The sequence below is a fragment of the Trichinella spiralis genome (genome assembly GCF_000181795.1).
Source record: "Trichinella spiralis strain ISS 195 chromosome Unknown Scfld1557, whole genome shotgun sequence".
Lineage (NCBI taxonomy): Eukaryota > Metazoa > Nematoda > Enoplea > Trichinellida > Trichinellidae > Trichinella > Trichinella spiralis.
In genome coordinates, this window is record NW_003528496.1 from 2,057,607 (window position 1) to 2,081,792 (window position 24,186).

General features: G+C 31.8%; 5 protein-coding genes across 5 annotated transcripts; 1 reads left to right on the forward strand and 4 right to left on the reverse strand.

Annotated features, from left to right (window-relative positions):
- Positions 1–375: 375 nt before the first annotated feature.
- On the reverse strand, positions 376–3,674 carry Tsp_05112 (conserved hypothetical protein). Its single transcript, XM_003369655.1, has 4 exons — positions 3,575–3,674; positions 2,653–2,783; positions 2,041–2,203; positions 376–635 (listed from the first exon to the last, which is right to left on the reverse strand). Exons 1-4 carry the CDS (start codon positions 3,672–3,674, stop codon positions 376–378), a joined length of 654 nt encoding a protein of 217 aa, XP_003369703.1.
- Positions 3,675–4,136: 462 nt separating this feature from the next.
- Tsp_05113 (matrix metalloproteinase-20) lies at positions 4,137–5,771 on the forward strand. The gene is made up of 8 exons (XM_003369656.1): positions 4,137–4,250; positions 4,309–4,385; positions 4,450–4,577; positions 4,941–5,034; positions 5,110–5,261; positions 5,325–5,428; positions 5,492–5,659; positions 5,727–5,771. The coding sequence occupies exons 1-8, from the start codon at positions 4,137–4,139 to the stop codon at positions 5,769–5,771; spliced, it is 882 nt and encodes a 293-aa protein (XP_003369704.1).
- Positions 5,772–5,923: 152 nt separating this feature from the next.
- Positions 5,924–8,056, reverse strand: Tsp_05114 (carbonic anhydrase 1). The gene is made up of 7 exons (XM_003369657.1): positions 7,969–8,056; positions 7,655–7,834; positions 7,089–7,240; positions 6,852–7,017; positions 6,638–6,798; positions 6,289–6,454; positions 5,924–5,976 (listed from the first exon to the last, which is right to left on the reverse strand). Exons 1-7 carry the CDS (start codon positions 8,054–8,056, stop codon positions 5,924–5,926), a joined length of 966 nt encoding a protein of 321 aa, XP_003369705.1.
- A 1,614-nt stretch (positions 8,057–9,670) lies between these two features.
- On the reverse strand, positions 9,671–12,239 carry Tsp_05115 (hypothetical protein). Its single transcript, XM_003369658.1, has 5 exons — positions 12,111–12,239; positions 11,668–11,779; positions 10,665–10,687; positions 10,141–10,209; positions 9,671–9,784 (listed from the first exon to the last, which is right to left on the reverse strand). Exons 1-5 carry the CDS (start codon positions 12,237–12,239, stop codon positions 9,671–9,673), a joined length of 447 nt encoding a protein of 148 aa, XP_003369706.1.
- A 2,675-nt stretch (positions 12,240–14,914) lies between these two features.
- Positions 14,915–22,367, reverse strand: Tsp_05116 (putative liprin-beta). The gene is made up of 24 exons (XM_003369659.1): positions 21,747–22,367; positions 20,341–20,430; positions 20,089–20,190; positions 19,903–20,016; positions 19,695–19,826; positions 19,545–19,635; positions 19,307–19,345; positions 18,930–18,991; positions 18,739–18,814; positions 18,540–18,655; positions 18,466–18,504; positions 18,182–18,358; positions 17,815–18,111; positions 17,515–17,734; positions 17,214–17,306; positions 16,698–16,806; positions 16,426–16,584; positions 16,215–16,365; positions 16,038–16,155; positions 15,772–15,980; positions 15,540–15,677; positions 15,257–15,445; positions 15,016–15,183; positions 14,915–14,959 (listed from the first exon to the last, which is right to left on the reverse strand). Exons 1-24 carry the CDS (start codon positions 22,365–22,367, stop codon positions 14,915–14,917), a joined length of 3,555 nt encoding a protein of 1,184 aa, XP_003369707.1.
- Between the last annotated feature and the right edge of the window lie 1,819 nt (positions 22,368–24,186).

Below are 24,186 nucleotides of genomic sequence, written 5' to 3' on the forward strand. Positions count from 1 at the left end.
GTATCCGTGTTCGTGTTTCCTTAGATTATTGCGCCATACTCTAAAGATGATATTCAAAATACTAATGAATTGAACAATTTTTTATTCAATATTAAAAAATTTTTAATTAATTATTCATAATTTATACTTAAATATAAATTTATTTATATGTATATAATTACTATCGCTAGAAAATTTTTTAACATAATTAGAGCTTTTGATACAGTAGGAAAGTTTTCAGGAGTTATACTGTTTAAAGCACTAACGATGTGATGTTAAATTTGAAATATTACTTTCACTGTAAATTTTATTTTATGATTTTTTTAAAAATAAAATTCAAAATTAAGTTCATGATTGCCTTATATTTCTATTTATATTTGGATCAGATTTGCAGTATTAAAAATTAAGCGCTGCAGCCATCCCTGGAGCATCAAGCGCATGGGCTTGTAGCGCAGTTGCATCAGTCCAGAACGTTATCCTACATCCAAACCCGCTCACTTGTTCTGCCAGCTGTCCACCGTGTTGGCATGTTGAGAGAACATGAAATGATGCAATAAGCATGACGATATCCTCACTTTCGTCAGTCAAACCCAACAGTTGAACGTAGACGGAGTCAGAGGGGAAATCAGTACTCGACCCGATGAAAAGAGAGAGCGCTGTGAAGTTGCTATTTGAGCTGTTTATTTGTCCTTATCGTTGTTGATTTGATCGCTTTCATTCGTTAAATAAAATCCCATATATAATGCGTTGTTTGCTTATTGTGCGAAGAGCATTCATTGAAGAAGACCAGCGACGTTCAATTTGAATTTTCCGCCGATTTCTGTATCGCAAGAACTTGAAGATCAGATCTGTTTGAAATTCACAACATGCATGTTAAAAATTCTGCTTCTTTGTTAACTCCCTGATGTGCAGGTGTGCTTATGTGATACCCTCAGATGTGGGTCGAAGAAACAATGCGAAGCCTGATCCAGATGGTCTGTCTGGCAGCTTATGCAACACGGCACGGCTCGACCGTATGCTGTATGGCACATGACCCCTGCTTCTGTCCATCAAGACTGACAGCGGTGGAGAAGCAGGCGTCCGGGACACCGAGATTTTGGGCCGTGTTGAAGTGGCATTTGCCCGTCACATGCTTGACAAAAAACAGTGGGAGTTGAATTATGATCATGATGTTTGCGTGGCCGACTCCCCCCTGACTCTATACCAGTGGTTCTCAACCAGGGGGGCGCGCCCCCCTAAGGGGACGTGGGAAGGTTCCAGGGGGGAGCGTGAGAAGTTAGAATTTTTAGTCCTGCATAGGTGTTAGAAATTCAGTTTGGTCTACTTCAGACTAAATTTTTGCCAACTTCTTTTTCTAGTTCCGTATATTGGTTCCATTCACATCAACGTACCTTTGTGAAACGAGATTCTCAGCACTTATGGCACTTCATACGCAGTTACAATGTACCTCATCACCCACTGCCCCAAGAATACACAACATCGTCACAAATAGCATTGTCAGTATTCTCATTAAAATTTTATTGTGAATCATTCAGGAATGTTTTACTGTGGAAACTAGGTTGGCTTGATGCAACCATGGAGCAAAAATTTGCTTTTCGTACACAGAATACATACAGCAATACTTTTTTTAAGGGGGGGGGGTATGAACTGCACAACTTTCATTAAGAGGGGGGGGGCGTGCGTTCACAGGAGTTGAGAACCACTGCTCTATACAAAGGAGCCGGTAGACGACAGAGCGCGTTGTGAAGAGATCGTTACTCGAATTGTTTGTGGGTCCACGTTGTCAGGATTCTACCTCTTGTTATCCTTTGAATAAAATCTCAATTTCTCTATATTGTTTGGTTATTGTATTAGAGCAAACACCGGTTCACCTCGTAAGACTTTGTTTAAAACTTCCACCGAAGTTGATACGGTGGAAAAGAACTTGAAAATCAAATAATTGATTTTCAACAATGCAGATTACGCGTCAGAATGAAGCTGATCATGTTGCCTAGTTGAAATGGTAGCTTTGTCCATGTAATTGTTTGTGTTGCAAATCGAAAAGTTATTTTGCTGATAAACCAAAATACCCATAACAACATACAACAGCAATAATGATGCTTTTGTATCTATATGGATGAAGAGGATGCAGGTTAAAATATGCGGATAGAACAAAGAAACGTTTGTTATGGCTCAAATGTAAATGTTTTGTTGCCCATGCATTTGTTGCCATTAACGTTTTGATCTGGACGAAAGGTTGCAAGGCGTTAATTTGAAAACATTAATCAGGCACAACATTCTGGTGGAGATTACTGAGTGTATAAAATTTGACTTATCAACTAAAAGAACCAACTTTAAAAGAAAAGCACAACAAATCCTATCTTGGACAATCAGATAGTTAGTTAATAAGGTGATGGAAGAAGTGGAAACAGCGTTTTTTTTTATTTATTTGAGATCTCCGTTCCATGAACATAAAACAAGAAGATTCCCCAGACATTTTGCGACATTATGAAATAATGACTTATGAAATGAAGTACTTGAAAACGAATTTACAATGATGCATTGCAACAGTCTTCAGTTATTTAAAATTGTGATAGTGTTTATATTGCTGAATGTTTATACTTCAAATGTTTTTTGGCGTTTTTTCATTTTTTTGTTCTGATATAAGATGTCTTGTAGTCATTCCATGCTCACTTTGAAGAATATGATGCAATGATTATCTCGGGTGAAGGACCGAAGGATGCATAACAATTTGAAGGCAAAGTTGTTCATATAATGCATGGAATGTATTGCGTAGCATGTTTGTTTGTCATGTTCGCAGGAAACTGAAAATATTTAATAATGATTTATTTCATGTAGAGTAACGTGAATTAGTTAATTTGGCGTTTATTTCTGTTCTGCTGCAAAGCACTTTAGATGATTTAGGCTGATGAATGTAATGCTTTATGCTTGATCATCATGACTGACAACCTTAGAGTTGACTGTCCCAGCCCAAAACTGTTAAAGTTGTTGTAATTTTACAATCATATTCACTTTATGTTATTTGCAGTTTATTTTAATTGTAATACACCTTGTGTAATATATACTGTTGCAACATTGGTACAATAAGAGATGTACTAATGGAAATTTTATTTGTGTTACATGACTTAATCTTTGTATATGATTAAATACAGTAAATTAACAGATAATGATCATGATTACAGATATTTTACTAAAATTGCTAAAGCATCAGATTTCAGATCATATAACAAGAAGAATGAAACTAAATCAAAGTGAAACTGTAAGATTTCAAATGCATTTGAAAAAATGTATTGACCTTATAACAAATTAGATCTTTTTTTTAAGTGCATGTTTGACCGATTTTAAAAACACTGTTTTTCGGAACTGCTAGTTTTTGTCCAGGTTTTTAGTGATAATTCAATCATACAAAGCAATTTTAATTGTAATAAACATTTTCGCTTATTTTTTTGTTAAATACATGAAAAGGGGCTGTTTTTTAAAAGTATTTAAAATTTTTTCGTTTATAAAAAAATAATTTTTATTTTCAGCTTTATTTCATCAAACATTACTAAATTTGAATGAATTAGAAATCATTTTTTGAAGAATAAGAAATAACCTGTTTTGAAAAAAATATATACTTGAGTTTCATTTGCAATGAATGGCCAATTTGATTTTTTAAAATACATTCGTTGCATTTCATAAAGAGAAAAATGCATATAAATTTCTGCATATATGTATATATGTAAAGAAAAAAGATGCTTCAAAATGTTTTTACCTTATTTTACTTAAAAAATTCAATTAACCGTTGTATTAACAATTTTCACAGCTAAGAGGCGTAAATGATGTCCTACTTTGTTTGTGTGACTGTATTTTAGGTTGATAGTGTATGTAGCTGGCCTGATTCTGATGTCATTTTTCTAGTTCTGCAAGAGTTAAATAGTGCTAAATAAAGATCCCATCCTATTTGCAAACACCCAAAGGCCATGTCCCAATGACCAATTTTATTGTCAGATAGCATGGAAGTTTAGTACAGGTTTAACAGATCTCTGCCGATTTGTTCTCAGGCTCACGGATATTCTGAGAAATGTATGCCCATGTCAAGCCCAATGTTGTGTAGCAAAAAACAGAGTCATATTTTTTGTGATTATTAGTTTTTTTCTGAAAAAATTTTCTAAACTATGCTTCAACAAGATTGGAGACTGCTTTGGCTGTTCTTTTGCATATTATTTGTAGTACATGCATTTGGTGCCCCAATAATCTCTTCTGAGCAGTTGCATCAAAAATACAACGTTGTATGAAAAAAGAATTAGCTGCATTGGTTTAGAATCTTGATTGTTAAATTTTTTGCAGGATTATTTGTTTAAATACAAATATCTGAATAAAATGCCTACAATTAACGACATTGACCAGATAATCACTGGCCTGAAGTATGATGTTTGGAGTGAAAGAGCTGAAAATATTCTTAAGAATTGCACATTTCTTGAATTGTAGAAAATTTCAAGAAGATGTTGGATTGCCAGTTACGGGTGAAATGACGAAGCAGACAAGAGTTCTCATGGATAGACCTCGTTGTGGTGTGACTGATACGAACGATAAGTCAAGACGAACAAAACGTTTTGGTAAGTAGCAAGTATGATTTCTTTATTTAAATTTCATTTAGAACATTCTCATGAAAGAAAAGCTTTATTTGTTTAATTTATTGTTAAAATATAATAAGCATGCATTAAATGTTATTGAAAGTTATGGATTTTGAATACATTAAGGGGAAAATGTTAAAGGAAAGAAGTGTTTTTCATAAAAATTTGTAACAATCAAAGAATCTGTTCATTTGCAAAGCAGAGTTTTCTATATGAAAAGTATCTGCATATATGATATGCATCTGCATATAATCATCATATATATATAAGAGATAACTTAAGTGGAAGGATTAAAATATGAAACTATTTTTATTTATTTCTTTTTTTGTTTTCCTGTTTTTAAAGTGCCTCATCACTCAAAATGGCGGAAACGAACACTAATCTGGAGACTAGATGATCCATATGAGCTTTTAACAGATTATGATCGGTTTGTTGTCAGGTAATAAAATAAAATCTGTTTTTCATGTATATTGAAATTAACTGAACTTCTATTTTAAATAAAAAATGTTTGAAGAACAACACTGCATCGAGCATTTAACGAGTGGTCTGAAGCAAGCCAAAAAGCATTGAAATTTAAAGAAAATGAAAATTCAACTGGTCTAGCTCATATTAATATATTTTTTGCTCATGGAGACCATAATGATTCATTACCGTTTGACGGAATGGGTAAGTGAATATCATTAAGATTCATTCCCTAGCATTATTATGGAGATTTATTTATTAATTTAGCCGGCGTAGTTGCCCATGGATTTTATCCGACCAATGGCAATCTTCATTTCGATGCTGCAGAACATTGGACACTACATATGGACAACGGAATCAATCTGTTTCAGGTAATTTTATTTTTATTTTTAACTTTAATTTTAAATTATTAATGTAATTAATTTAACTCCAAGACTGCAGTGCATGAAATTGGTCATTTGCTTGGATTGGAACATTCCACAGATTACAATGCTGTAATGTTCCCAATCAACCGACCTTACGATCCAATGTTTCGACTAGGTGACGACGATATACGAGGCATTCGTTATTTGTATGCACCATGGGCATGGACGGCTTGTAATGTGTTCTTTTTTTGTTCTTTATCATTATTATTATCTTACCGTTTAATTTTGAAATTATTTTATTCAGATATTAATAGATACTTGGGAAAAGCGTGGAATCGGAAGGATCTAAATGATCAATAATAATTATGTCGAATCGAGTAGATTTTTTAAATGAACTTTCACAGATTCTCTTGAAATGGAAAACAACGAACAGTGAGCTCATTTGATATTTATTCAGAATGTGCTTTTTTCATTCATCGAATGCGGGTATTTATTTTTTGCTTAAAAATGAGACGACAATATTTTTTGAAATGAATCTTGATTAAAATTGAGTACTGAAAATTTGATTTTTTGAAAAAATGAAACTTTCAAAAAACAATCATCTAATATTAAGAGGAAAATTGAAGAAAAATGATTTAATAAAATTAATTCATTAATTTTGATCAAATATATTCTTTTATTTGCTAATTTTTTATTGAAAACAATTTTTGTAAGTGTAATACATGCAAAGTAAATAAAAAGCGTCATAAACATTTCATTCAAGAAGAAGTATACATATGCAGAGAAAGAGAAAGAAAAAGCGGTTTGCTTTCAGAAGTTGAAATAAGTTGCCAATAATGCAAAAATAATAGATATATTTAGAAAACGTTTATCACATGTTGTGGCGTCGTTGCTTTTTTTATATGAATGTAAATCTTGTTGAACAAAAAGCACCTGACGTCCGTAAAGTGGTTGAGTTGGACGAAAATTTCGTTGCAACCATTTTTCACCTTCACGTCTTCGATTAGCATGCAACTCTCGAAATGAATTTAACTAAACAATTTCAAATATTATTAATATTACAACAAATTAAAAGCAACATCGCCTACCATTACAAGTAAAAATTTGCACATTAATCACTAGTCGTGAAGATTTAAAAAGCTTACCACAAAATAATATCATTCATTCATTGTTCAGAAAATTTAAATTTTTTCAAATAAGCAGCTCAAATAATACCTCGTCAATAGTTACTGGCATTGGATGCGTAAAAAGCACCCAGCTGACGTCTTCTGTACAAGGCGGTGTAGTTAAAGAGCCCTTGTAAAACATGTATGAATTGGGATCAGCTGGATAAAAGTTTTGAATTTCAAAATCTTCTTTCAAAATATGGCGATCATCTAAAATTTATTTATAAGATAATTTTTCAGTGTTTTTTTTAAATTAATTTTACTTTTAAAAGTGCATTGCTTTATATAAGAAGCCAACGAACTGAGCGGAGTGGTTTGAGGAACAGAAGGATCAGATACTAATTCAAAAAACACAGCCAACACAGCAATGCGTGATGCAAATGAACTGGAACCGTTGATAGGCACTTCACATGTGTGTACAAAATGAGCCTGAATAACAATAATAAAATTATTATTATTAATAGAAATATTGAACGAGAATATCTCTTTGAAGAGCTTACTTCAAGTGGATAATGTGAACTGCCGATTGTATGCTCAGAACCCAAGTCATTGACAGCAGCCCAGTGAAAATGAAATTGTCTTAATTGGTACTCGTATTCAAGCGGTCCTCCTTTTACGGTAATGTTGAATTTTGCAGGTATACTTACTTGAACTATAAGTAGAGTGCACAAATGCAAACATCGGTTTCTGCACGAAATGAAGAAAGCAAATATTCACTTCATCTGTTTTGGCATTTTATCGCTGCATACACTTTCATAATGAAAATAAAAGGCAAACTTATCATAAAACATAAACTTATTCAATTGTTAATTGTAAAATTTATACAAATCCATACATACATTTTATTCATGATGTGAGCATTCAAAAAATTGTTTTCAATTTATTAATCGATCATCATCATTATTAATTTCAAACAATTTAGCCAATATGTTATGATTTATGTGTAGAAAATTGAACTGCCACCAAAAGAGGCACAACAACAACAAAAGCCAAATTGATGAATAATACTTTTTCTTTGAAATAAATCTTAGTGATAGCAATGATTATAGAAAATTAATTAACTTACCCGAATGTCCGTTGTTTTCAATTACAGCATCAGTGATCAAATTATCTAAATTATGAAAATCGAATGGCGTCAAATCTCTTGGAACGAGTGCAATTTTCATATCATTTGGCCATATTTGAATTGGTGATTGCTGTTTACCAGCGCAAAGTGGTGAAGCAATACGACTCCAATTTGCCGGTCCTAAAATGTATCATTGAAAATTGAAAAATTGGCAACAATTAATAATAATAATAATAATAATGATAATAATCATAATCATAATTTTGCATTGTTTATTATTATTGCTTATTGTGTTGTTTTTTTCTTCAGCTAACCTGTGTGAATTCCATCATAATCCCATTCTAATGATTGAACGTAGAATTGAAATATTAAGCTGTAAAATATGATAAGCTTGAGATCCATCAAGTAGCCAAGCGCAATCAATAATGCTAAAATGAAAATGCTTGGCAGTGTGGTTTGAGGTGACGAGAAAAATTCTGCTGGTTCAAAATTGCAACGAAGCTGAACTATGCAGTTGACGAACAGCCGTCGGTGATGAGCACTTCATGGAAAAAGGTAGAACCGAACGCCATTTTATCTTTGGCCACGCCTACTCTAGAAAATAGGCATTTTCGTCTTCTTATTTCACCTCAGGTTTTATTTACCTCACGCGAAGAAAGAAAATAAATATGCATACTAATAATAATTTAATATTTTGTTAAATTGTTTGTTTGTTTGTTATTAATTTTAGTTTTTTTTTGAATTAATCGATTCATATGTAAAGCAACAATTAGCGCTGTGCACGCTGATGATTTCTTTTTTCATTTGTTACATGATTTTTCATTTAAAATTCATAACATATTTGTAAAAGAAAAATGAAAAGTTTAAAATGAAAGTGCAACATCTGCTATTATTATCATTATTATTATGTTGAAATTATTGGAGAAGAAAGGAATAAGAGAATATTTCAATTTTAATTAATTTACAAAAAAATAAAAATAGAATATTATGAAAAGGTTTTGTTGGAAAGCTGAACATGCATTAATTTATAATGAGAATAATAAATAAGTAAATTATATATGTATCAAATTAAAAAAGTATAAAATATAAATGAGAAGCAAAAAATAAAATAAAAAATAATTATAATAAGTAAAATAAAGTTGTAGTAAAAGGTTATTAAAGTTGGTTTTCATTTATTTATCTGTTTATGATTAGTAATCAGTATATAATTCCTATTTAGCTAGTGATTGAATGAATGATGATGATGCATTTTTCAATATGATGCTCAAAAATGATAGACAGATAGACACTGATATGACATGCTGTCAATGAAAAATACTACTGTAGGCTAAAGCGCATTCCATTTCATCACATACTTACCTCTGCATTGCATGCTAATCTGATGCGTTCAATTGGCTGTTGTTGAAATTGAAGAATGGATTATATTTATGAACAATATTTGAAAAAGATTTTCTGCTTATTGTTTTGTTTTGATTTGGTATTATTTTCTTACTTTCATTTTGACAGTGCAATTTTTATATGTCATTGAAACAGTAAAATGTCAAAGAATAATAATAGCTTTTTTCACTTTAGACTTTTTTTATTTTATAATTTTTAACTTAAATTTTGTGAAATGTATGGCATTTTAAACTGTTAAATTATTTGGCATCCTGGCTTTAAAAGAAGGAACATATTTTAATTAGACATTCATTTACAAGTGTAAAATGGAATATTTTTTCTATGAAAATTGTGGTTGATGAATGAATGAATGAATTAATTAATTGAAGTGTTATTCAGTTTCTTTGATGCTGATCATTTGCATAAAAGTATTCAATAATTGTTATTTTTAAACTGCGAATTGTGTGAAAAATAATCTGTGAGATTAGTAATGGCATAAAATTATTAATTTACTTTCAACCAAAGAATTCCTATTTTAAAATAGATTCCAGACAGCATTTATCTGCAACACACGAATGAATAAATCACTTGAGCGTCAGAAGATATTGATCAATTTTAAAATGTTCAATTCAAAATTTTTCAAGCAATTCGAAGTGCATTAAAAATTTGCATGCATTCAAGAGCAGATTGTTGAATAAAGAATGTACTTTCAACGCAAACAAACGGAAATGGTAATTTGTAAAGGAAGTACTTCTAAATTAAGAAATTAAAAGCATTCTTTAATTTCAATTCTACATTTCGATTTCAGTGTTAATAAAAATCAATAAACTAAATAATAAGCATTTTTATTTTTATGTCAGTTTCAATTTCGAAGTGAATAGTACAAAAATATTAATAAATAAATAACATACTTTCTTCTCATTGTATTAGAGATCATAAGAATGTTAGGTTTTTGCAGATGAATGAGCATAGACTTTCCATTACCAATTAATGTACACTATATTTGTATTTATATTTATATGTGCATCAAGCCAAATATGACAGCTCTATTACATGAAGCGGAAGAAGTTTCTGATAAATATTAAAACTAGTCCAGATTAAATTTTGACGTGCACATGAAAATGAATATGACTATGAATAATATTCGTCACACTGGTTGTTGACATTGACTTTTTAATCTTTAAAAAAAGAACAAACAAAGAATACTATAACAGCGGATTACATAATTTGATGAGCAAAAAAATTGAACAATTCAATTTATTCAGTGCATTTTTGAAAGTTTCACATATAACACGCGAAGAAACTGTTTATCATGGTAATTCTTCTTTTGCTTTTTAAATTCAAATTCAAATGCATTATTTAAAAAATGAATAATAATTTGCAAATAAAAGGCAGATAGCTAGTTTTTGATCAGAAATGTGACATATCAAAATGAGCCATAGAACACATATGAATCGAATAAACAACTGGAATATTTCAATCAATGGTAAATTGGGAGTTTCCAATTGGAGCACTACATACTATACTCCTACTACTGTTACTACTATAACTGCAATGAAAATATTGTGCGCTTGTTGTGTGCATTTCACGTGCTTGACAAACCAAATGTCAAACCTTCAAAATATCTATCTACCTTTACGCATATTGTGATGTGTACTGTATTGTTGAAAAAAAATTTTTTTTTAATTTTACAAAGTGTCACAGTAAAACGAGCGAACATTTCAAATATTCAGTTGATGATTATTATTCAAATTTTGATCATCAGTTATTATTATTATTGTTTTCATACTTTTGATATGACTATGAAAAAAAGAAGAAACACAATAAACAAAATCATCTATTAAAAAATATCAGTGAAAAATAAAAAATCAAATCTTTTTTTGCTTCAAAAAGATTGCTTTACGGGCGTCATTTATGCAGAAAAATACCTCTGCAATCAAAGGCAATTTTTTTCTTTTTTTTTCATTACAAGGAATAAAAAATAATCGAGATGATGAAGTAGAAAAGTGAAAAACGGATTTTTCTTTTAAATCAAAATATCGTGGAAGAATTTTTAAGTTTTATTTAAAATTTTCATCTGTTACATCAGCAAAAAAGCAAAAAGAATTAAACAAAATTATTAGAAAGTTATTATGCACTTTTTTAAATCGTCTACTTCTCGAAATTTGTGATATTTTTAAAATTTGAATAAACTGAACAATAAATTGATTTTCAAATTTAAACAGAAAAAAACAAAAGAGCATCAAATGAAATTGAAAATCAAATTTTGCATTTCATTCAGGGCAAATTTTCCGCTTTGTCACATTGTCGATTCAGCAAAAGGAAAATTACTCAAATATGAAAATAAATTTAAATTACACTGATTTACTGCATTGTATGAAATTTTTTCATAATAAAATGCACTATTTTTGAAATAATTATAAATTTTTTTAAACAATACCGAAATTAAATTTAAAAAAGAAAAAATAATTTGCATTTTTGTTGCGAACAATGATTGCTTTCTATTATAATTATTCAAGTGAAATATTTTCTTCCAGATTTGCGCTATTTAAATGTGAAAAGTTTTGTTATTTTTCACCGATACAATTAATCTGGTAATTAATTGTGAGAATGAAAACAAAACGACAACAACGAACGTACAGCTAACTGCCATTCGCATCTTCGAAAGAAACTTTTCCAATCAACTTTCATATCGCCCTGAACAACTTCACAGCTATGGTGGCAAAAGTGAAAAAAATTCCAACTTTTCTAATTCAATTTTTCCATTTTTTGTTTTGTAAAAAAATTAATCTTCGTGAATTTCGATATTTACCATATATATAATCCCCTTAATTTTACTTAACTAACCAATTGATTGCAGATCAGTAAAAAATGATATCAAAGTTGTTTACCTGTGATCAAAATAATTTAATCAATAATCGAAGTCGGTTCGCCAGAAAAAATGTATTCAATTACATATATTTTTTTCTAATTAAAAAACACAAATGAAAGCTGAAAATTAAAATTTATTTCAACACATCATATATTGTGTTAAAGTGACTGGAAAGAGTTGGTTTGCTTTTTCCTGCATACGATTAACCCATCTTTCAAAACCAATACCGATATATGCAATTCGAGATTGGTGATGCACTTCGGACGAAAGGTCAACGTCAGCAGCTACCGGTGTTACTGACCTGTCAAGGAAATGAGCTCGAACCAACACCAGCATCACTTGCTACGTACATAACACAGCGGCTGGCCGGCAACAGAAATCCGGCACCACACGTTCAACGTGTGGATACTGACAACTGACAACGACCGAATGATTGACAAGCGTGTTTGATCACCGCAACTTGGCACAATGCCAACATCCCACTATGCAAATAAACAGCCACACTTTGGCGATGACAAACAGCAGATGCTTTTTCCTCAGCCTGAGAAAAAACTATGCTGCTCTTTATCTCCCCTATTCCTGTTGTACACTTGCTTGCTCGACATCAACTCGGCACTGCTTTCGTCAGTTGTTTCCTGTTCGTGCATACCTCGCTGCTAGATATCACATGTCAAAAAGAATCCAATTCAGCCCATTCATTTGCCGATCTACAAAAAGTGATCTTCAGGTTTAACATACCACAACAAATTAACATATCGATTTGAAACAATTCTTCTTTTTCAAATATCATTAACAATACTTTTGCATTTTACAAACATTGGGACAGGCAAAAATTAAGTCCAACAAATAAATGGACTTTCTATTCGGTGGTTGCTGTAAAAACTTATCGGTGCCTTTGTTGCAAGTAAATATTCTCGTGATTTTTTTTATTGTGCAAGCAGTTCAACTTGGAGATATGGCCACTGAAAAATAAACGTCTGTTCATATTCTAAATTGTGATGGTAAAAAGCTGCTGAGCTGTGAACTTTTCGTATAGAAAAAAAACAACTCTAAAAATGCAGCACAGTTGATGAAGCATGAAAGCGAATGATGTTTCGCAGGTTGTGTTTTGATTGTACTATTTGTTCTGCTCGCTGCAGCTTCTGTTTCGTATCAGATGAGATTATTTGATAGGGGAAATGTGAATTGTGCGCATTTTTTTGTTTCAATTATTCACAAATAACTGCAATCCCAGCCAAGCCATGAGAACAAAAAACCATATTACAGGAACTGAAAACGGTATTAAGATCAAATAATATTCCAGTGAAGAGTGGAAATGTTCTTCTTGTTGGCACTGAAAGAGAAAAGATCAGATTTGATTGCAAATGTATAACAATGACCAAAGAAAGTGTAATATGAGCGTATTATTTTACTGTTTGAATTTTATCTTAAAAGTTTACCATTTTATTGTTTGTTGTAAAGAATTAATTTATCAGAAGTAAAACTGTTAAAACAGGGACGAGAACGAAACGACACTTTGGCTAGTTCTAGATTGACGTTTTACTTCAACTGAGCTTCCGTTGAATCATTTCAACCAAGCCAATTTTAACAGGTCAGTTTGAGCAGAATTAATAAAATTGAGAAAAGAATCGAAATTAGACGAAAGTTAGTAGTGTTCAAATGACAATCAAATATAAACTGAAAGCACTGAAATACCAAGCAAACATTGATATGTGAAAGTGATGAAAACGGAAACTATTACCCAGTGTTGTTCGTCGTTGATCATTTTCGCTCGTTAAAATAAAAACAAACAAATAAATAAATAAATCGTTTTTCAATTTACGTTACAAATTTGAAATGTTGAAATTTTTCAAATAATGTCGGTATGAACATTGACTACAGTAAAAGGTAAAGCAAGTTGAATTTTTTTTCAAAAAAAAAGTTTCAAATTATTGTTGAAATTCCGAAAAAAATAACGAGTATAATTTTTTAGTTTCTTCCAGTACTTTTGGTAGAGAACTTTCAGGCATACTGTTGAAAAGACACGATGAACAGAAAAGATTTCATGTTAATTAATTATATGAATCAGTATATAAATACATATGATAATGCGCGCGCTTGTAGCACATTTTACATATAATAATATTTATCAAGTGCATTACGAACAAAAATGTATTGAAGTAATAAAAGGAAAAAAAAAAGTAAATATTCATTAATTTCGCTTTCGAATGGTACTAACTGTTCAATAAATGATGAATGTTTCAAAAACATTAAGCTATTAAGCTGCGCTATATATTTACTTTCAAATAAAAAATAACAAAAAACAGTCGCGTAATATACAGAGACTAAAAATGATAAGTAATAATAATGCAATAACCAAGGCACGGATGACTCGTAAAAAGTAGTATACAGCGAGTGGTGGTGAAAGAGCAAAGGTGACAAAAATTGGAGTGCATGCATGTATGCTGTATGTGTGGGCTCTCGTCTGTCTGTAGTGTTATTGTTGATCGATTCGTTGTTGCCAACATTTTCTGACGCAGCAGTGTTGATGTGAAATAAAAATAATAAACAAACAAACGAGAACAATAAAAAAATCACAACAATTATTAAATAATTCAAGGGTACAGTAACAAAACAAAAGTAGGATAGGATGTGAATCAACACGGTGTGCTTGGGAGTGAAAGGGAAACGATTTGAATTTGCATCGATAATAAATCAGTCTGATATAAAAAGAAAAAAAATTTGTTTTTCTTAAGCGAACGTGGTGGGTTCGATAACTTTCACAACAACAATATGAATGAAAAAAAAAGAAGAAAAATTCCAAAATATTCCGTCCGTGTGAGTATGATTCACAATTGCACATATTTATATACAAAGTCGTTATCAACAAAACAAACAACAACACTACACGCTTGCAGAACAGAAAATGTGGCTAAGGGTAAAATTTCAAAATAAAAAAAAATTTTTTTTTTGGATTAACTGAAAAATACATAAGCACAACAAACAAATATGAAAAAGATATTAATAATCGTTCAGACGTTCGTTGATGTCAACTTGTCGAGCAACTTTTCAGATACCTGAATATAATTATGAAAAGAAAAAGCAAAATAAATTTGAAATATTCACCACTTACAGTAGGACGATTTCTGGCAGAAGGTTTCTTCAATTTATCTTGCTGATCAAATTGCAACAACGACGACAAAGACGCCTTCGCTATTGGACAAACCAATTCTCCGGGTTCGTAAAATATTTCGTGTTTGCCTTTCTTTTTGGTCAGAGAAAATCCACTCTTCTTCTGTAGCTGAAATGAATTTTTTGTTTTCTTCTTCATTTTTCAAGATGATAAATAAAAAATAAAACAAAATAAAATTTACTTTCACTTTCAACAGCGGCGATAGGATAGGCATTTCTGATTGAGCTAAAAATTGTCTTTTGGCTGCAACCAAATCGGCACCGATTAAATTTGTAAACTGAGTAGCAAGATGACGACGAAGCAACGTCTTCTGTTGCGGTATTTGCAATACCGCAGCCAACGATTCGGCTGTAAATGTTGGATCGAGAACCTTGGCAAAAGCACAATAAATATTATCAAAATAAATAAATAAACAAACAAAAACAGAGAAAGAGAGAGAGAGAGAAAAAAAAATGAATATATACCATCAGCGCACCGTGTATGCCTGAACACATAAGATTCGGAGTGAATTCCGTCAAATCACTGCTTCGCAACCATTCACTGATACAATGCTGCGTCCAAAATTGGACAGAACTAGCGCACGATCCTCGTGTAACCACATGCTAAACATGCACATAAATAAATAGTGTGTGTGGAAAAATATAAACAAAAAATCCACATATAATGATAAAATAAAAAAAAGAAAACATTCATTACTGGATCGAATTTACGATTCAAACGATTAAGACTGTAACCGCTCATTCGCAGCATCTGTATACCGCGACGAATGGACGCGTGATGCAGAGCCGACGTGATGTGCATGTGCAAGAGATCATCGACCGTCAGTTCGTCGAGCATTATGCCATCAATGCGATAATTGGCGAACGATTCGCGATACTGAGGCAAACCAATGTCGTCCAACCATCCTTGAAAAATGTGATAATAAATTTATTAAATTAATAAACAACAACAACATTGCTTACGCAGTGTTTGATGAAAATCCATACGTTCAGCAGCTTTGACAACAGTGCCAGCAGATTCAATAGCCGACAGGGCAATTTTAAGCCTTTTCCGATGCAAAGGATTTTTCATTCCAAGTATCTTCAACAACATAATAATTGAATTGATAATTTGATTTCAAAAAATACATCATCTTTTACCTTTTCCACTTCAACGTCGCTCATGTTGATCAAATGTCTCCCTGATTGAATACTGCGTCGACAATCAGTGATGTAACAAGAGAGGCCCAATTCGCACAACCATTCGCTCAACTGATCCGCATCCCACTTGCAAAACGCACTCATCGGTGGTCTGAAAATAACGGTGGACAAATAAAAAAATAATAATTTTTTCAATAAATAATTATGATACTTGAGAAATGCCAACCGATCGGCTCTAGTGTCCATTGTCGTCGTGCCGTGGATGTCGAATGCTTTCCTTCCTAGCCGTGATGACGCAACAACTTCTTGCTTCAATTTACTCTGCTGATCGTTGGTGAGTCGTATTTCTTCAGAAGTGCTTCGCTTTATTCTGAAGGAGAAGGGAAAAAAGATGCACAAACAAAATCGACATGCTCAATATAAGCATCATCATCATCAAATTGGATTTTCAACATATGCAACAATCACAAATCGCTGGCTTACTTGGAGACAAAATTTCTCAACGAGCTGTACTTTCTACCCCGTTTGAACGGCTGTTGTTCACTGAAGCGTGCAGTCGAACGGATACTGGTAGTATCATCGTTATCCGTCACTGAAAACAAACAATCAATGTTAATGTTAATCAATCAATCAGTTCAATGTGCATATGTTAATATTATAATCTGAAACATTCACTTCTTTCCTTTCTACATTTTCACCTAACACCGTAAATAAAATGAAAGCAACAACAACAGCAACAAAAAATTCCCGTGTCAAATACAATCACCAACAATGAACAGAAACTGCTATATTAAAAATAAGCAACCAACTACGCGTAAAGATGTGTGTGTGTGTGTGTGTGTGTGTAGCAAATACGATAAATCTACAACATTAGTAATATGCACATATAATCATTGTGGTTCCCAGAAAAGAAAATGCCGACTATTATTATCTACAATATTTCAAAACAGAAACGGTGCGCTTGCTTCTTGTTTTCTGTTCAAGCATAAATAAAAACACCTGTACAGCAATTCAGATTGCTCTGCATTGTATTGTATATGTTTAATTCAATTCCATCACTTGATTGATCTTCATCGTCTGATTTTCTCCGTCCTGTAAAAGTCGATCAAAAAAAGTAATAAATAAATAACACATTTGTATTTTGTGCGGTTGAATGATGATGCGGTGCATTTGCCGAGCTTTTCTTGTTGTATTCAAAAAATCAAGATTACATAAACAGCTAACAGCAGCAGCTTGGTTGGCAAATTCATGAATAAGAAAAAAGATAAAAATGTCAGGACAATTTTGAAACATATCCCACCTAAATTTGGCACTGAACAACTATACATTTTCCCGTTCGTTTTCAATCGATGCGATACCAACGGTTTTAAACAGTTTAAACCCCAGCGATACTGTTGTTGCTGTTGTTGTTGTTGGTGGTGGTGGTAGTGTAGGTGAAGGTGTTGCTGTTCCTCACTGTTCTCATACTTCAACTCACCCGTATCGCCGTTTTCGAATTTCTTCGACGTACCCAGAGTTATCTTAAGATTAAAAAAACAATAAATAAATAAAAAATATATATATATCTCAATCAATTGCAATAAAATTTATTAAAATTCACCTGTCTAGGCAAACTGCCAGTTTGGTAAATGGAATCCAACGTAGGTCTCGGAAAATTCACCGCCAGTTGATCCAACTCCGCCGCCAACTGCCTAGCCGTTGTATAACAAGTGTCGTTGTGATTAACACTGCCAGAATGCTGCGCGTGCGCATAATGATTTGCTGCCATTGCCAAAGTGGACGGATGACCACCAGCACAACCTCCTCTCGAAGCAACTGCTTTGCCCAAATACGGTGAACTCGGTGCCAACACCGGTGCCATATTGGGCAAATTGGGAGAACAATAATTAACTGAATACTACAAAAATAAAACCAACCAAATGAATAATCATATAAACAGTTGAAAATGGAAAATACTTTCAACATACATTCGGCAGAGAATGTCCATTATTATTATTATTATATTCACATGAACAACTGTTATTACTGTTATTATTATTATTATTCGCGTTCATCATTGTCATTGTCATACCGCTTCTGTAACAACAATCATCTAACAAAAAATTCTCTTGAGCAGAAGAAGAATGCTTCGCTTGAGAATCGTTCTATAAAATACAAATTATTATATAATTTTTTATATGCAAAAATCATGTTCAATAAAGCACTGTATGGTTGTTGTTGGTTGTGCTTGCAATTTATCGTACAATAATACATGCATGCCTGTGTGTGCAGGAAAAATAGCTGAATCTATCTATATCATCATATTAAATATTTGATAACACCTACCAAAAGCAGTTTGCGCAAATGATCGTTGAAATCCATCTCTTGATTGGAATAAAAATCACAAGCTCTTGTTGACGATAACGACCGAGGTACAGAAGAACAAAAATGATCTGCCGTTCCTGAACAATTTATTAACAATAAACAATAAATCAAAAGTTGAAATTAAACGTATCACATAATTGAATATGTAAAACTGATTTACTGGAAGAAGATCGATTTTGAAAATTTCGAATCGTTTCCAAATCGATGCACTTCTGCAAATGTTCAATTTGATGTTCCTGAAAATAACGGTTCCTCAGTAAAATTTGAATCACAGTGAAAAAAAACAAAACAAAAAAAAACAGAAATAAACAGTAACAGTGAGAGACATTTTTATGGGTAATAATTGCATACCTTTTCGACATTCTTGGTCAATAAATTCTGCACCGCTAAACGAAGCTTGTCCACTTCATCGGCTAAAAATGACAAACAGTTTTATTCATTTCAAACCACAACATTAACACAGTGCAACCATGCTCGTGAGTAATTTTTACAGAGGGCAGAAAATTATATACATACATAAACAGATAATGAATTCTAATTGTAAGCTATGAAGTAAAAAATAAATTGAAATCCAAACATTCAAAATAATAACAGAGTAGTTGGTTAGAAAAAAAGGTTCACACTAAAATCTATATTCAAAAATGAGTTAAAACTATTTTCAACATAATAATATTATTATAGTTAATACAGGACAAAATAATATCTATATCAACGGCACACAGGCTTACTTCGTGTCCGTAGTTTTCGTACAAGTCGACTGATATCGTCTGTATTTGAAAAAAAAAACAAAATGGTTCGTTGGAAAAATGAAATAATCATGGATAATTAATTTTATCGGATGATAATACCAATTTATGAAAAATAAATATAAAACAAAAGCATTATCGTGAAAAATAATACAATCAATTAAACTTTATAAAAGAGTAAGCATTTAAAGACAACAAACAAACAAACAAACAAACATACTCGCATCGAATGCAGAGGAAGGTAGATGAGCATTGTTGTCAAGTTCATCCTGACGTTCGCGAACAATTTTTTGCAGTTGAGCAATTTCACTCTTGAAATAAATAAAAAAAATTTAATAATATATCTGTTGTTTGTTTGTTTGTTTATTACTTTCGCCGTTTTCAGTTGTTGCTCTCTTTCGTATTTTTCCCGCTCAAGGGCGGCCATTTTCAATTTCAAATTGGAAATTTCGGCCATCAAGTCAAGCTTATTGGTCTCCAATGAGCTTCTGGTCACCAGTTCCTGCAATTGCAATCATCAAAGCAAATGAACTCTACGTTGAGAAACAAAATTTCAAATTCAAATTTGAAAAACAAACCTCATGTAGCATCTCTTCAGTTGAATCCAATTTTGTCTTCTTGTCTTCAAGCATTGATTCAAGATCTTTTATTTTTTCCGTCTGTGCACCCACTTGTTCTGCAAGAACGGAAACCTGTAAAACAAACAAACAAACAAACAAAAAAAATCATTAACACCCACATATATATATATATAATATTTTTACTTGTAATGATAAACTTTCTCGGTCAGATTCTAGACGATGAAGCTTGTCTTGTAAATCACCATATTCAGGACAAGAAACTGTACTCATGCTTGGACTGGGACTCTAAAAAACAGAACAAACTCTATAAGCACATAACATTCAACCACTGTTTTCAAATACTGAAATGAAATGCCATACAAAAGATTATTTTTCAATATTCAATTCACAGCCATATTTTTTTTTAATCTACTACAATCACTGCTGAATCAAAACCGCGCAATCACTTGAATCCCCCTCCTCCCTATTCTTACCCCTGTCCCGTTCGCCACCGCACAACCCCAAAAGAACAAATTGTAAAATATTCTATTAAAATGAAATAAAGAATGTTTGTCAAAAAAGTCGTTGATGGTGAAGCATAAAATGGATTAATCTTGAAAACAAATTTAAATGTAATTCCAATCCACCAAAAAAGTTCATATAAATTTGATTCATTTGCAAAGTTAAAAATATGGAAAATTTTTATTTAAAACAACAACAACAACATGACCTAGAAATAAAATTTTTAAAAAGTCAATAAAAAGTTATGTAGTTAGCTATACTGAATAAATTTACTGCTGATTATTTGATGACGTAATGCTGAGAAAGAATAAATTTTCACATTTGGTGACAAAATCATGACAAGAAAACTTATTTTAAATTTCAAATATTATACTTTGTTATTAATTTTAATTTTTTACTTTTCAAAACATTTCTAAAAAAATTTTAAATTAAGGACGTTTAAGAAAAATCAATAATTAAAAAGAAAAAAAAGAAAAAGCTGATTTGGTCAAGTTCTGCGTGCTGTGCAACAACTTCTGCCGTTTGAAATTTATGCTTTCATCCAAGTGAACAACTGTTACAACACAACAACAATAACGTAAAAAATATTCAAAAAATACATATATAAAGCATCACAAATCTGCCGCTTTGTATAATAATTATTATGGAGGAAAATGAGCAAAAATTTCAGAATGTTATTTTTCGTCTTTGCCAAGTAAAAATCGATCCAAAACAGCCAACATCCCAATTTCAATCAATTCAATCAAAATCAAACCAACCCCAACCCAACGCTGGCTAATCTATCATGAAATTATGAAAATCAACGGGCGAACAAGATCAAAATAATTGTCACGAAAAAGTGGAAAGATTCATCATTTGAAATTTTTCAAAAGTTGCTTTTATCGAGTAAAATTGGAAAATTTTTCATAATTAATTATTAAATAAATTATCAACAATTCAATCAGATTCATTCTTCAATTTCCATTCTTAAAATTACTGAAATTCAACACCTCTGTTCTCCATTCGCATCCTCTTATATTATAAACTGCATTTTCAAACATTCAACAGAAATAAAAGAAGAAAAAAAAATATATATGCGTGTGTGTAATGAAAAATCAATTTAAGAAAAACAAAATTACATTTCCAAATACTACAGATGCTTTTTGAAATTCCGTAAGCGTATTTATAATATTTATGCTTTGCACAATGCTAAAGATAAAAAAAAATAACCCAATAATTATAAAATTAAACATTCACACAAAATAAATAATAACCAACTGCATATGAAGAATAACACCGATCAATGATTAATTTAATTGGATTAGAAGAAGAAGAAGAAGAAGAAAAAAAATGTTCATTACTCGACTGCTGGCTGCTGACCAACCGCAGCAAGGTGAATAATGATAGCCGTCAAAACGACGACAGCTGCGGTGCTTAGAATCGGAATAGCTGCGATAAATTCGCAAAGGTCTGGCCGACGGTAGGCTAATTCTCCTGTACGGAGGTGGAGGAGGTAATGGCAAATTTACCGTACTGTTGTTGTTGTTGTTATTGTGGTTATTGCTATTGCCGTTGTGATTGTTGTTCAACGTGGCCACTGTAGCACTACCAGAAAATGGAGTGGTGCTCAGTGATGAAGAAAATATGCTACCAAAACCGCTGTCATATTTCAAACATTGCAACGACATTGGCTGCCTAGCAATTTGGCTCAAATAAAACGACTGATTCGCGGCTCTCGTTTTTGGAGATGGTGGCGTGGTGAAAAGCAAATTTTGCTGTTGTTGTTGTTGTTGCTGCTGTTGCTGTTGCTGCTGCTGTTGTGGTTGTGGTTGTTGGGATACTGAGGTCAACAATTGGCCACCAGATGGCAGCTGATGTTCATCATCGTTCTGCATTACAACAGCTACATCATCCGTCGCTCTTCCACCACTTGAACCATGCCTGGATTTTCTACGACGTCCAAAAGTCATACTCGAAGCCATCCAACAATAGAATAATGAATTGAAAAAAAATGAAATTACTGCAGATGAAAGATGGAAAATAATAAAATTCCCAAAATTAGTTAGCTGAACAAAATTCAAGTTTTCTAAACGGGCACGTCGACCAAACAGCAACCACTGACTGACTGAGTGAGTGAGTGAGTTGGGCCTTTTTATTTTATGATCAGCTGAAAGTGATAGCACGCAGCATGTACGTCCAAGAGGTTCTTCATTCATTTCAAAAGAAAAGCAACCTACGTTACGTTACGCCACACGCGAAAACATTCTTCGCATAATTTGTGAACATTCTTCACCATAGTCGACGAACAACTGCTTACCAAATAATAATAATAGCTACTCTTTTATTAACATGTCAATTGTTTTCCAAAGCAATATACATATACCCCTCTCTCCCTCTCTCTCTCTCAACAACCTCGCCAATCAACCCAACCTAACCAGCTGACATATATCTTCTCTCAAAAGCAACCATTGAGCAAAATTATCATCTCACCACCGATGTTCAACATTTCAACTTTTCACTTTTATCATCTTTCTATTTTTTCACTGCACATCTACATTATTTAGCTATATATATATATATATATACACAGCCAACCAATAAGCCCAACATAACTCTAATGGGAATCAACGTTTTACTCATTTTTCAATTTTATATTTCTAAATTAAAACAATTTTGTAAACAAAGAATATTAATTTCTTTTCATTTAAAACATACACCAATGTGCTACATTTCAACTGAGTGAATCGACAGATTCATTACAACCAACGCTATTTGATTTTTTTCCATTTTCAATTAATACTTTTTCAAAATAAGAACCACAAAACAACAACAAAATTGAACTATACAATTTTCTAATCTGAATTACAAAAAAATGTTCAATTTTAAACTGAAATGATTTGTCATTCTCCTTTTTATCCTATATAACACAACTTAAACACACGGGTGATTTTTATACAAAATGCAATTTTTTTCTCTTATTATTATTATTAGAATCAAATGTATGCAGAAAATTTCTTGGCTAATTAAATTCCGTGCATTTTAAAGCTATCCGTAATGAATGAACTGCAAATGAACTGAAAAAAATAAAAGAATGAATGAAAATCGTAACAAGCGAATCAAACACCTGAGGAAAGAACAATACTACTACTACTACTACTACCATTGTCAGTAGAATCGTTGTTTTAATTGCATCCTTATATGTTGTTCTACAGGGTACTTTTTTGGGAAAAATAAAATTCCACACTTTCTTAACTTCAGTCAAAATGCAAAATTTAATTTCAATAATAAATACTGTTATAATTTTGTTTCGAAAACTACGACAGCAATTATTACAAAATAAATAAATACATATACATGCAGCAACAAACAATACACATCAACATCCTTTGAATAATTAATAATCAACTTTTTTATTTTGTCTATTTTGTGTTAAACGTAAAATTCTTTCTTTTAAAAATATTTCGATAAATTAAAATTTACCGAAACCTTTATCCCCCATTCACAGCCACTTAAATTGAACCAACAAGAACAACAACAGCACCAATAATTTTTTTTCTTGTTCGAACAAATTCAAATTTACAAATGAATAAAGTAAAAATTTTGCCTAATAGACAAATTGAAATTAATTTTGCACAAAATCAACCAACCAGTGAAACTGTCGAAATATCGATGAAAACATCAACCCCACCTTTTTATTTATAAATAAGTTTTGTTTTTTTTCAAAATTTACTATTTTATCTTTTTGATAATAAAAAAAATTAAATCGAACAATCAACAATTGCCTACCTGGATGAGCAAAAA

Excerpts from the sequence above, each read along its gene's own strand:
- Tsp_05112 (XM_003369655.1), bottom strand. The coding sequence starts at position 3,674 with ATGCATTTTTCTCTTTATGAAATGCAACGAATGTATTTTAAAAAATCA. Across the intron at positions 2,784-3,574 it reads ATATATTTTTTTCAAAACAG|TTTCCTGCGAACATGACAAA; the intron begins GTTATTTCTTAT and ends AAATATTTTCAG. Across the intron at positions 636-2,040 it reads ATGTTGTTATGGGTATTTTG|CGCTCTCTCTTTTCATCGGG; the intron begins GTTTATCAGCAA and ends GCAACTTCACAG.
- Tsp_05113 (XM_003369656.1), top strand. The coding sequence starts at position 4,137 with ATGCTTCAACAAGATTGGAGACTGCTTTGGCTGTTCTTTTGCATATTA. Across the intron at positions 4,578-4,940 it reads AAGACGAACAAAACGTTTTG|TGCCTCATCACTCAAAATGG; the intron begins GTAAGTAGCAAG and ends CTGTTTTTAAAG. Across the intron at positions 5,262-5,324 it reads ATTACCGTTTGACGGAATGG|CCGGCGTAGTTGCCCATGGA; the intron begins GTAAGTGAATAT and ends TTATTAATTTAG.
- Tsp_05114 (XM_003369657.1), bottom strand. The coding sequence starts at position 8,056 with ATGGATCTCAAGCTTATCATATTTTACAGCTTAATATTTCAATTCTAC. Across the intron at positions 7,241-7,654 it reads TGAAAACAACGGACATTCGG|TTCAAGTAAGTATACCTGCA; the intron begins GTAAGTTAATTA and ends CTCTACTTATAG. Across the intron at positions 7,018-7,088 it reads GTTCACATTATCCACTTGAA|GCTCATTTTGTACACACATG; the intron begins GTAAGCTCTTCA and ends ATTGTTATTCAG.
- Tsp_05115 (XM_003369658.1), bottom strand. The coding sequence starts at position 12,239 with ATGCTGGTGTTGGTTCGAGCTCATTTCCTTGACAGGTCAGTAACACCG. Across the intron at positions 11,780-12,110 it reads GTATTGGTTTTGAAAGATGG|AAAAGTTGGAATTTTTTTCA; the intron begins GTTAATCGTATG and ends AAATTGAATTAG. Across the intron at positions 10,688-11,667 it reads CGAATGGCAGTTAGCTGTAC|TACACATCACAATATGCGTA; the intron begins GTTCGTTGTTGT and ends TCAACAATACAG.
- Tsp_05116 (XM_003369659.1), bottom strand. The coding sequence starts at position 22,367 with ATGGCTTCGAGTATGACTTTTGGACGTCGTAGAAAATCCAGGCATGGT. Across the intron at positions 20,431-21,746 it reads GGTCAGCAGCCAGCAGTCGA|AATATTTTACAATTTGTTCT; the intron begins GTAATGAACATT and ends TCATTTTAATAG. Across the intron at positions 17,307-17,514 it reads TTGTTCAGTGCCAAATTTAG|GACGGAGAAAATCAGACGAT; the intron begins GTGGGATATGTT and ends CGACTTTTACAG.